General features: G+C 33.2%; 1 protein-coding gene across 7 annotated transcripts in view; it reads right to left on the bottom strand.

Moving 5' to 3' along the window:
- Alas (5-aminolevulinate synthase) overlaps positions 1 to 14022 on the bottom strand; it is an 81131-nt gene that overhangs the window by 35838 nt on the left and 31271 nt on the right. For 6 of the 7 annotated variants that reach the window (XM_075362329.1, XM_075362330.1, XM_075362331.1 and 3 more), the window contains 3 exons: positions 9660 to 9870; positions 3584 to 3768; positions 3156 to 3367 (listed from right to left, as the gene is read on the bottom strand). In XM_075362329.1, the coding sequence (XP_075218444.1) occupies positions 3156 to 3367; positions 3584 to 3768; positions 9660 to 9870 (608 nt within the window). The remainder of the gene's footprint in view (positions 1 to 3155; positions 3368 to 3583; positions 3769 to 9659; positions 9871 to 14022) is intronic. The other variant, XM_075362335.1, reaches the window with a different exon arrangement.

Below are 14022 nucleotides of genomic sequence, written 5' to 3'. Positions count from 1 at the left end.
TGCCAACAGATACTGTGAGATCCTCTAAAAGCTTTATCAGGATCAAAACAAAAGAAGAGAGCTACTGATAATGCTCGACCCCACGCTGCACATGCAAAACAGTCTATCTACTCAACAGCTTTGGTTGGGATACTCTAAACCATCCTGCCCATAATCCCAACCTGGGACCAAATGACACTTATTGTTTATGCCATTCTGGCATAAAGTTTCCGTTATTTTCTACGAATTCCAAGCTAGGGTGGGTCCCGTTGTATTATTACTGGAATGTTAAACTTCGCTTTGTTTCGAATTTTTGTGTCTGTCAAATCTATCTGTTTTTATTATTTGTTCTTGTGTTCGACCCTCCCTCCGTCATACTTAGCGACCGCGTCCATTCTTCTATCGAGTTATTTCTAACTACCCTTTTCATACACCCGTTATTCTTTCGTCCCCTTACAAATACATGCACACATCTCTTGTCTTTTACACACACTCTGTCCTGTCCACTACCTTTTTCTTTCGCCATCTTTTCGGCAGAGTAGATCCAACATCTCACCAGTGCAGTCGCCTATGGCCATACTCTCCTGCAAACTTTGTGGTAACATTCTCATTCAAGCAGAATCTCAAAACTCGTCACTACACATCTGAGATTCTACGCATCATTCTACCACCAAACCACATCACACCTCTGTATTCCTGATACACTCATGCGGACTACGCCCAGGATTACATAGGTATTCATCTGTACTTGCTTTTACAAGTTCATCTCTGGCTAATATTTGTGTGTGATACAGGCAAGTGTAAATTATTCATTATTATTCATATTAAACGTTTATGTTATCCTTATTCATGTGTAGCCCATTTTATGGGTTATTAAATGCAAACTATCGTTCTCATCAAATCTACTTTTAATTTAAACACTACTTCAGAATTATAAAACTTATGTGCGATATATTTCATATATTATTATTGCTAACAATTATTATATTTAGTGTTGTTCATCAAAAGTTAGTGTTCAAACGTCAGTTACTCAGAGCAAATTACCTTGAAAGGTTTATTGCAATCAACTCTCTCATTTAATCTAATTTAACTTGTTAATCGCCGAGATTAATTCTTACTTATTCATGCACTGAATTCATATTCTCTTAAATTAATCTAAAGAGAATTACTCCGGATATGAAGTTATGTTTTTGTGCTTCTTTGTAACTTAATACTTTCAAGAAAACTTACTATTAGAATAAATTCTATTTGTATTATTATTTATTTTAATGTGTTTATATTGTGATTTAAGGCCTTCTATACTGAAATTATTGTAAACAACTCTCTTATTTTTCGACTCTGTTACACTGTGTATTTATAAAGGTTTATTCATGTATTTTTGTATTTAACAGCATTATTCATTTGTTAATTCAGCTGATATATTAAGTAGTATTAAGTCATGCTAATTTCATAATTTCCTGTTATGTTTTAAGATTATAATTATAACATAAATTCATTTGGTTTCAATAAAGTCCAATTTCTTTTGGCAAATACTAGCTGTGTGTTTTTTGTTAACTTTACCCAACACTTATCTTTTCACCCTTTTGAAAAACCGAACGGGCAGAAAACACTTTTCAACTGAGGAGGAGGTGAAGAATTATGTGTGTGATTGGTCAAAAGAGATAGCAGTAGGGACATGTGACAGAGGAATACGAAATATGATACTCTGGCTGATCAGATGGTTGGAACTGAGTGGCAGATACTTAGAAAAATAGTGGTGTATATGTGTAGTATGTCTACAAGTCTCATTAATAAATATGCATTTTTTGAAAAATGCATTTTTTGAAAAATGTTGTAACTTTACAACATACCTCATAGTTCATTTTATAAATAAAAGATTGACTATTTTTTAAACTATATTGTAAATTTAAGACTCTGTCAGTCATATAACTTTTTTATATATATGTATTATATATTAATGTTTTATTTTCTATAAAAATTTAATTTTAGTTAACGTATCCATCCTTCTTTTAATCTTAACATCTAAAAAACTGATATTATTATTTTCTACTTCAAATGTATATTATTGAAACATATTTAAATATGTAATTATTACATCATGTTTGAAACTGATTCTTAAATCATAAATTATTAAAATTTCATCTACATATCAGATTCAAAGAATGAATCTGATAAATTTTGAATTTATAAAAAATTCAAATTTAAAAAAATTTATATATCTTCCTTATATGTCAGGATACTGACTAAATTGATCATTAACTCCTCTTCCTACAATCATTGTTTATCATTAATCGTAAAATAACTTTTAACTAAACAAATGATTATCAATGTTATTTTACTCAATTTAAAATTTATTCATTAATCCCATTACTGTTAAGTGATTTTTGCACAAGTTTATTCTTGATCAGGATTTTTGTTATTTTCTAACAACACTTGTTCTAAATTTTCTTGTGCCTATAATGTTTCTATATATTATATGTGTTTTAGGTTTAATTTTTTTAACTACACATAAGAACTTCAAAATTGTTTATGCTGGGGCATTTATATAATTTAATAAAGTTCAAAATTATAAATCTTTTATGAATTTTTAACAAGCCACAAAATGTGAATCTGAAAAGCTGTTTGTTTATTTTTATATGTTTGTTATAGCTATACAACCATTTTCCTTCTCTTTAACTCTATATTAAATATATTTGTTGGGGCAATTTTTTAATTCTTTATTTCAATTTCTAAAAAAAAAATAATTAATTTTATTTCATCATTTTTATATAAAACAATAATATTTACTTAGTCTGATTTTATAGCTGTATTTTTATCAGTCATTTTATTTTTAATATTATCAAATTTGTTATAAAAATTATACCATTATTTTTTTTAATTGGTTTTGATTTTGATTTTTTTTTCTGAAGTTATAAGCATTTTTAAAAATTTTGTTCATTAAGATTAAATCACACAATTTTTTCAATATAACTTAATTTCTTTTTTCTTTTTGTAAACCATAACTTATTCATCAAGAGTAAAAAAAATAATCACAAATATGAATAAAATTAATAATCCAAAAATATTTAACTAAATTAAGATGAAATTAAAATATCAATGGTATAAAGAATTTAAATCATAATTACATAACTTGCAAAACAAATACAGATATAACTATTTTAAAAGAGAACATTTACCTGCAGTAATTCTTTTAATGGACAAATAGCACCAGTCATAGAATGAACAGTTTCAAATGCAACAATCTTAGGAATACTTTTATCTAATGTAGATAAAAGTTCAGCCAGGTGTGTAGGATCATTGTGTCGAAAAATATGTTTTGGGACCCGACTGTTGCGTATTCCTTGTATCATTGATGCATGATTTCCTTCATCAGACAATATATGGCAACCTAAATATAAATAAAAGTTAACATCATCATACACTAAAGGCTATTTTTAGAAAAGGAATTATGCAGAACAATGAGAATAAGAAGCACTCCTTTTTAAAGAATCATATTAACATAAATAATGAATATAATCTAAACACACAAATATTCATTCAAATAAAAAATGCTATTATCATAAATTTTAGAACCAATCAAAAAACTGAGAATATATTTATCTACCTGGAAGAGCCCTGGCAATAGTATAGAGTGTAGAATCATTTGCCACAAAGCAGGAAGTAAACAGTAATGCTGCCTCTTTCTTATGTAAAGCAGCAAGTTCTTTTTCAAACTTCTCATGAAATACAGAATTTCCCGCTAAATTTCTGGTTCCTCCAGAGCCTGCCCCACAATTGTCTAATGCATCTCTAGGAATAATACAGAAACATGCATTTTAATAATAAAATAACATAATACATAGCGTTTCAATACTAAAACAATTATTTTTTGTAATCTTACATTACAATGAACTTATTAAAGATATTGAGATATTTCAGTTTGTAAAACCACTATGTATTGAAAAAATAATGTAATGAAAATAAAGTTAGTTAGGAAACAAAATAAAGATATAAGTTATCAAATTAAATTTTCTGAATTATGTATCTTTTTTAATATTTAGGTTTTATAGCCTACCGATTCAGATTTATAACAAGTCCAAGATTTATTTTTCTATTTCCCCTGCTTCCCGGAGCTGGATATGCATTAAAGCATCACACAGCTCCGGGAAGTGTCTTCACCTCTAACCATGAGGGCGGGCAGCCAGGCCCAGCTATGCCGTTCCCAGCCACTCCACCTCCGCAACCGGTCTTGGTCTTTTGTGCCTGCCTATACCAGGAGTAACTCCAAGGGGAACCCCTGCCGGATCTTGATCTTAATAGCTCAGGGGCTCAAGAGGCCCTGACCTTCATTGCCGCCACCCACCCATGTAACACGTTCCCTAGGATAGACAATGACTCCAGCCAAGGCTGTCCCTCACCCCCTCATTTCCCTCTCTTTTTCTTTTACTAACCTCGACAAGAACGTTGCAATCGTGTGAAAATTCTCCTCACTTGCCAGCACAATCTCTACTATGGACTCTATGTCGATCGCCCCCTGGGGTGACACACCCTTGCTGCTGCACCTCCCACCTTGGGCACTGGAATACCATGTGCTTGGGCGTGTCAGGATCCCCACAATAAGGGCAGTTGTGATTCTCCACCCTTCTCCGGCCATACAGGTAGCTCCTTAAGACACCATGCCCTGTCAAGAACTGTGTGAGCCAGAAGTTGGTCTCACCAAACCTCCTCCCAACACAGACCTTGATCCGGGGTATCAGCCAATGTGTCCACCTGCCCTTGGTGGACACATCCCATCTGTGTTGCCAATCATGCATTAAAACAGCCTGTGCTTCCTCTCTTGATTCACCGTTATATCTTAGAGCATGCTGTTTGGCTAGTTGCTGCAGAGGCAGAATTCCCACCACAACCATTACTGACTCTGGTGATACAGAGGCAAATGCCAAGATGGTCTTGAGAGCAACACGCCTCTGCACCTCCTCAAGTATTCGTCTGTTGCGCTCCACTTCTAAGGCTCTGTCCCAAACAGGAACCCCGTACAATAACAGTGAGTTCACTACTTAAAACACATAATCTTCTTTTGGATGCCCGGGGTCCTCCAACATTAGCCAGTAGTCTAGTGAGCTTCTTCACCAGCAGTCCAGCTTTATCCCCCATCTCATGAACATGGGGCATGGATTTCCTACTGCGGTCCAACCAGAAACCCAAATACTTGGCAGTGTCCCATGGTTGGACCGCCTCACCCTCTATGCATATTGTTATGGGTTCCAGCACTCATCGCCCTGTCATACTGATATGTCATCTTTTCCTGCGATAACCACAAACCACTGTCTCGCATCCACTCTCCAACAGTAGCTATTGCAGTATTAGATGCCTCAGCAACTTCTTCCTTCATCCTAGCTACCACAACGAGGGTGAGATCGTCTGCATAACCAATTGGAGTCACGCCTTCCGAATAATGTGGCTTCAGAACCCCATCATACACCATGTTCCACAGCAGGGGATCCAGTACTGACCCTTGGGGTACCCCGAATGTGGAAAGAAACCACAGCTCTGAACTTCCAAGTCTATAGATGAGGTTCCTTTCATCTACGTAGCTTTGGACCATCTTCGCATATACCCATCTATGCCCCACTCCCCCAGTGTCTGGAAAATTGACTCCCAGCTGAGGGAATTTAAGGCATTTCTTACATTCAGAAGGACCACTACTGGTATCTTCCTGGTCTTCCAGGTGTCGGCTGCTGCGTAATCCATTATCTGTACGACCTCCTTGACCACGCCAATCATGGACCTCCCCGCTCTGAAGCGATATTGCCCTTCATGAAGTCCTCCTCTGGCCAGTATCACCTCTTTTAGATGGCTCTCCATCATCCTCTCGAGTAATTTACAGATGTTGTTAATTAGACACAACGACCTGAACAAAGATGCTCCCTCTGCATTAGTCTTCTTTATCAAAACGAGCCTCACTCGCTTCCATTTCTCTGGAATGTGTTCTTGTCTCAGTACAGCGTTTATCATCCTAAGGTTCTCTACTGGTGCTGAATCTACCAAAATATGCACAATTTCTACTGGGATCCCATTCAGGTCCGGGCTCTTATGTAACTTCATCCTCCTGCCCATCCGGATGAGCTCTTCAGTACGGAATGGTGGGATATCCTCCACCTCTATTTCCTCTTTGGGGGGTTTCTCCTGATCCAGAAACAGCGCCCTTACTTCTGTCCTGACTTGTGCCTTAGTTAATGCCGGCAGAGATCAACAAAGTTTCCCAACCACAAGTTGACAGCCATGACACCAAGGATCATTGTCGATATCAAGGCATAACTCCTTCCAAGATTTCCTTTTCACCTGTTTAATCGCTGCTTTCAAGACAGCACAAGACACCATATACTCAAGACAGCACGAGACACCATATACTCTGAGTGGGTATGTTCCATCAGTAAAGGATCACCTCTTTGATTAGCCCTTTGGTTAGCTTCTTCTTGGGCCATGCTTGTTTGTGCAGCCGCCCAATCTCCTCACACCACCAGTACACGTGCTGCCTTCGAGGCCTGCTATAGGTGCCTCCAGTTATTCTGCATTCATCTTGCACAATGTCCACAAATTCTTCTGGAGTTACCATCTCCACTAATCTTTGACATATTCCCTGCACAAACTTTATACATCCCTTCTTAGAAGTAGCCAGTTTCGTCAGCAGTTCTATTCTCTGTTCAGTCTCAGTCATATCGAATCATTAGATGATCCGACAGGCTCGCCTCCTACAGGACCTCCCAATTACAGTGATCGCCAATGTTGTCTTCATTGGTAAACACCAAGTTGAGCACCAAACACATCTCCCTCCATACAAACGTGTCACTTTCTCCGTTAAAACATACCAGCCCCAGAGCTCTCGCCCATTCACTTAAGTATCGTCCTCGTAGTGTAGTAACGCGACCCAAACAAGATTGGGAGACTTAGTGTTGAAGTCTCCCACTACTAGGACCCTTCTACCTCTGTTTCTGTTTACTTTATGGCTAAGGTCTTCCAAAAAATCAACGAAGTCTTCAATGTTTGTATTGAACGAGTGGTAACAACTATACACCACCATCTTGCCCAGGTCAGTCCACAAATATCCTCATCCCGCATCATTTGCTACTACCGGCATACTATTCACTTGGAACCCTATCACCGCCTTGGGTTCAGCCACAAGTATTATGTCAATATTCTCTCTCTGTGTGACTTCGTAACAGAGGTCCACAGCCCGCCGGCTCTTGTTCACATTAAATTGCAGATATCTCATTTTGTCATGCATCTGCCTGCCCAGTGGCCCTCCGCACCATAAAGCGCACAGGCTGCAGGGTTCTCACACTGTGCCCTCTTATGTCTTGCTTTCCAGCAATTGAAACAAAGGTTTCTATGATCGGTACCCTGACAATTTGATGCCACGTGGCCCATCCCCAAGCATCTGTAGTACCTATCGGCTATCTCTCTCACATAAGCGTGACAGTGCACCCATCCGATGTGTATTCGACTCTCAGTAAGTCTAACTGCTGCAAGGTGACTAGTAACGACTGTGGCATTCCTTGTTTTTCCCCAAAGACAGGATGTACTGGTGTCACTCTAAATTCCTCCTCCCCACTAAGCACCTGAGCTACTGTGTGTTGAATTTCCTGTTCAGTTGTTTCTCTCTCAATGTCTTTAATGTGTACTATGGCACTTCAGCTCCCTTTTGCATTGAAATCAACATAGAGATCGACAGCTTTGTTGCGCAGTGTATTTTTTAACTCTTCTGCCTTCTGTGATCCTTTAACTCCCAAGCTTAACATAATATTATTTAAACCTTCAGTAAGGCGATGACCATTTCCCAATAACAGCTTACCCAATTTTCATATGGCTTCATTAACAGCTTTACTACTGTAGCAAATATATATCAAATTAAACTCCATTGAAGCTCATACACCAATTGGTATCAATGTGAATTAATTTATGGCATGTTATTGTTGTCCTGGGCAATGCAATAAACTATAAACCCTGAGTGGGTTGAATAGTAAAAGAAAAAATGAACACAGAATAGATCAATTAATTAATTTAATTTAAATTATTATTTAGATAATAAATTATTATTATTATTATGTTGTTATTAAAATAACAACATAAGTAATTATTATTAAAATAATTGTTTTAATTAAAATTAATTAATTTTTTTAGATTTCATCTAATTTCTCTGAACTTATTTAATGAAAACATAATTCTCTATTATTACTATTCATCACCCTTACATCTTTTAGCTTTTTTATTTAATTATCTGACTATTACAGTTTAAGTGCTTTCTCAAAAATAATTTGAACAACTTAATATATAAATACTGAGAAATTAATATTTAAGAAATAAATCCTAAGAGAGCAGAATAAATTAATTTCAAAACGTACCTATCATTCTCTTTATTTATGATTTGTTTATTACTGTTAGCAACTTATTAAGCTATAATATTCATCAAATATGATAATACACTTTTTTTTAATATTAGAAATTAAGAGGTCTGTAAGGTTAAAAGGGTAGAAAAAATAGGCAAGCTGTAACAGTCTATTTGATTATACACTGATTTCTTAGTTACCAAATTATTCTGCTACCAGTTATCTTCTCTTTCTTTTTCTGTTTAGCGTTTGGAACCACCGTATGGTATTACTTCAGAGGATGAATGAGTATATGTATGAATGTAAATGAAGTGTAGTCTTGTACAGTCTCAGGTCGACTGTTTCTCAGTAAGTGGTTAATTGAAACCCAACCACCAAAGATCACCGGTATCCACAATCTAGTATTAAAATCCATATAAAAGTAACTCCCTTTACTAGGACTTGAACCTTAGAACTCTTGACTTCGAAATCAGCTGATCTGTGATAATGAATTTACCATTAGACCAACCTGATGGGTTTGCTACTAATTTATCTGCTAAAAATCAAAATTAGATTAACTACAGAATTTCTCTAAGCTAATTATCATTTAAAAACTTTAATTACATCATTATTAGTATTTTTATTAAATATAACTTTTCCAAATTGTTGGATGTGAATCTATTTTGATCTTCTAAAACTGACATATCTTCCTTTTTTGAAAAGGAAGATATACAATTACAATTATTTTAATGTAATCAACATAGTTTTGTTTATCATATAAGCTTGCATATGTCCTTGAAAATATTTGTTTAATGTATACCATCATACCCACATGTAATATTTAGTTAACCATTTTTATATACACCTACTTCATTATGAAGTACATTGTTGTTGTATACATTGTTGGATTTATTTCTAATAACTTTATGTATAATATTTTCTAATTTGCTATTTTAAAAAAAGTACCATTATTGTAATCTAATGAGTAGTACATATTACAAAAATACTAATAACAATTAACAAAAAAAAGAATAAGACAATGAGAAGGAATGATTTGAAATTGTTTATTAAATTGACAGATTGTATGATAAGAGGCCTGGCTTTACTCAAAAGTCATCAAAAGTAACTGTATCAACGAATATAGAATAATCAACAATCTTGTCCAGAATCAAACATATTGTACAATTTCAGATATGTATATTTCAAAGACCTCAACAAACAAAAATTAACAAATATCAGAATCAACACGGTAATAAGGACACATCTTAATAATAGAAAATTAATTCACTTATACAAATAAATATAATTTTATTATTTCTGATTACTGTATAATACCTGACTGCCTGCTTTACTTGAGGATGACAAGACATTCCAAGATAATCATTCGCACACCATACAGTGACAGGTTTTTCACTACCAGTAAATTCTAAGCCAGTAGGAAATTTGGAAGCCAGCCGGTTTACTTTTTTAAACACTCTGTAAGAATGGTCCTTCTTTTTACGCATTATTTGTTCATAAAAGAATTTGTCATAGTTAAAAGTCTCACCTATAAAAAATAAATTATCTCTATAAATAATTAACCTTGATATACAGCATATGAGTGCTCGTTCGAAAAATAACATTTTATCAACAACCACATCATCACAAATGATGAAATGTACGTTTATAATCATAATATGTTTATAATCATAAAATTTAATATTTTGTCTGCACACTGTTTGAAATTATACATAATAAAAAAAGTGAACAACACTTCATATTATTAAATCACTACAGTACACAGACTAAGCAAATAAAAAGATAACAGTTAAATTATAAAAGCCAACATTAGGCTGCACTAAACAGCAGAAAAAATTGAGCTATTATACTGGCATGTGACTAACATAAAATCATCATAAAAGAATAATTAAATCATCATAAAATCAACATAAATAACATGACTTAACCTTACTAAGTCATGCTATTTATACAATACATAAATTTGTTAATATATCTCATATTTTCAACACTGACAAATATCTTACAGACAACAATAACATTATAATCAGTCATATAAATATTCATTACCAAACAATAATCAATTTTATGTTGTGAACAGAGTTCATAACATAAAATGTACAATACGATATAACACTTGTTTACAATTATATATTTTTTTTGTTTTTAAATATTCTTTATGCCATCTAACATAATAACACTGATAGACAAAAAAAATTTGTTTAATGTTTCTATAAGTGTGATACCATTTCTTTAATTGCTTTTCTATGTACATTACAGATCTGTAAATAAAATTTTTCTATCATCCTTAGTTTTAAATAAATTACCCTTAAAAAAATTAAGAGAAAATATAGTAAAAATCTATAAAATTTATAATTTTGTATGGCCACTTCTGTGTTAGAATGATTTCACTGATGCTTTTCTTTCATAAATAGCCTCAGGCATATCCCGAATTAATGTTTAACAATAATCGACTAGCATGTTAGTATTCCATTTCCCTTTATAGCAGCTTTCCATCACTGAAATATCTTGGTGGAAAGGTTCACAATGTTCATCACTTATGTCTCCAAGGTTGTCCAGGAAAAAATCCAGATGCGAGTGGTGGAAATGTATTTTCAAAGACATATTACATCCCATAGCTCTGAATGAAGTAAGAAGCTGATTAACAATATCGTGGTAATTGTCGGATTTTGTTTGCAAAGAAAATTTTTGCAAACGACTTTAAATGAAGCCCAAGCTGCACTTTCTACATTATTTAACACTGAGTTAAATACATCATCTTTGACCAACTCTCTTATTTGAAGACCAACAAATATTACTTCTTTAATTTTTCCTTCACTTACATTCGGAAATTTCTGCCTGATGTACAAAAATCCAGGACTATCCTTCTTCATTGCTTTTACAAAATTTTTCTTTAGTCCTAGTTTGACATTGGGAGGGGGTAAAAATACTTTTTTGGGTTCAACTAAGGGCTCATGAATAATATTTTTCCCATTTGGAGTTAAGTTGTTTTGTTTCTTCTACTCTTTGATAACATAATCTTTATCCCTAGCACAGCTGTCCCATTCGCAAATAAAACACATGTACTTAATGTACCCTAACTGCATGCCTAACAAAATAGCTAAAACTTTCAAATCACCACATATATGTTCCAGCTATGTATTTTATAATTTATTTTTTCAAGAATATCTTTCATCACACCATACGTTTCTTTCAAATTAATAACATAAACAACTGGTATCGAAGGATATTTGTTACCTTTGTGTAATAGAACCACTTTTAAATTATACTTGAACAAATCTATGAAACGGAGCCAGTCCTCAGGTTTATGAACTTCTACTAAGTGCAGCATATGCTCATCAACATTTGTGCAATAAACCAAATTATTTTCGTCAATAAAGTACTGAGAGGAGAGTTCTTTTTGTTGGCTTCAAAAGCCCAAAATTTTTATTATTTTTCTAAAGTAAATTCCAACCTTGAAGTCTTGATCCTAACAGTTCATCTTGATTTTTTGACAGATTTAAATCCCTAACCAAGTCATTTAATTCACCTTGTGATATAAGATGTGGCTATTGTGGCTTATTGTTGTGGATATTATGTGGCTTATTGGAAAATAAATCAAAATCAAAATCATTGTTGTCTTTTTCAGTACTACCTGATTCTTCACCACTGCTTTCGAAACATACATTCATAGGTGGCTCAGGAACTGGAAAATTTCACTGTGAGGTACAGGCCTGATTGTAGATTGCAATGAAGGATATTTTACAGTATGTTTAGATTTTTTAGAAATTGCAGACACACTTGTTAAACAAAAGTAACAATCAGTTACATGATCCTTTGGTTCATGCCAAACCATAGGACACCAAACGGCAAAGCCTTCCGTGTACCTTTCAGCCATCCTCTTTAATATACAGAACAATTAGTGCATACTATATGAGGAGCTCACGTCTTATCTTGATCATCAATTTTATACTGAAAGTACAAATGATATGCTTTTTTTGATTAAAGGTGTAATGTTTTTTCTATTTGATTTTACGGTAAACTTGCCACATACATAACAAAAGGCATCCACATCATTTACAAAACTTTGAGGCATTATGACACTGCACTGTTAACAAACTTAAAACAGCAATAAAAACTGAATAAAATTAATTCATTCCTAAATCTAGTGCTTAATACAAACAACACAGCTGTGTTTTCAGCTACATGTTTTGACCTTCACAGACAAGATTAATCCTATCCATGAAGACTCACTCTTCAGTATTAGATGTGATGTCATAATATGTGACTATGATATGATTTAATTCCTTGTCAAGTACTGTTTATTTATAGCTTACAAATTATGTTAACAATAAAAAAATGAACTAACAAAATACAATATAGGAGCTTCCTTCTGTCAAGATACTCACTGACAGTGTGAGACTGAAATTCATGCAAATAAGATAATGTCAATTCTTATGAATTTCACTTTCAATTTTTGCTTTAGCTCTTCAATAACAAGAGAGGGTTGTGTAAAATGATCTTTAATATGAACATATCTTCTCTTACTGAAATTATACACTTTATTCATACTGAAATTCAATACTTTTTTCATCACTTCAATCATTACTTTTTTACTGAAATTCTCACCCTTTATTCATTCACAATATCATCACTTTACACTCCCTTATTAGTCTACATATTTCCACAAAGTTCAAAAAACAAAACATACTTCACACACATTTCCTGAGATTTTCTATTTTATCAGACATTTTATACACTCAGGAATACGGTAATAACAAACTTACATCATAAGGTTGTACTTTATTGGACTAATACAGCAGGAAACTTGAACTTTTTATCATTAATGTAAGGACACCTGCATAAGAACTAAGTCTAAAGTTTTTTTTATTTTTTAGATAGCCCTTTTAAAAAAGCGGTACTTACGTATTAACCCCACCGCAGCTACAGCTTTATTTAAAAACAAATAGTCAATCGGATTTCGGTGGAAAATGTACTCAATTTTTTGAGTATTTATTTAATAAATTCAGTAATTATTGCAATTATTTATTATTTAAATAATCAAAACACTCCTGTTAATTAGTCAAGGTTAGCAAGCGAAGCGAGCGTAGGTTAAGTTTGGTTAAATTATATTTATAAAATAAATAAATATAAATAACCATTTATTAAAATTAATAAAGAGACTGTTTTGAATCTATTTTAAACTCTATATCGGCCCATTTTCCACCGAAATCCGATTGACTACTTTGTTTTTAAATAAAGCTGTAGCTGCGGTGGCGTTAATACATAGACCAAAAAAGCTTTAAATATAAAACCCTACTTAAATGTTAAATATGAAATGTTTTAATTAAAAAGTTATTGGTTGATAACCTTTTGTTTAGCAAAGATTATAATTAAAATGATAAACACTGAATATATATATGTATATTTATATGTTAGAAAACAGAAAAAAATTCATGCCGCAAAATAGGTTTAAAGCTATAGTTACATTAGACACATTTTTTACACAAAAACAGGGAAATTCAAATCAACTAACCAGACAACACTATAATCACAATCAAACCAGAAAAAGTACACATCACAGGAAACAGAATATCATTTCCATAATTATAAGAATATATAAACTGTTTATGCATTAGGGAAGGAAAGTTCTTTTATACATTTTAGTATTTAAAAAAAACAAAAAAGAACTGTTCGTAAC

This window comes from Lycorma delicatula, chromosome 4 (genome assembly GCF_047948215.1).
Source record: "Lycorma delicatula isolate Av1 chromosome 4, ASM4794821v1, whole genome shotgun sequence".
Taxonomy (NCBI): domain Eukaryota; kingdom Metazoa; phylum Arthropoda; class Insecta; order Hemiptera; family Fulgoridae; genus Lycorma; species Lycorma delicatula.
Note: the sequence above shows the minus strand (reverse complement) of the source record. Positions and strands in the feature narration are given on the sequence as shown.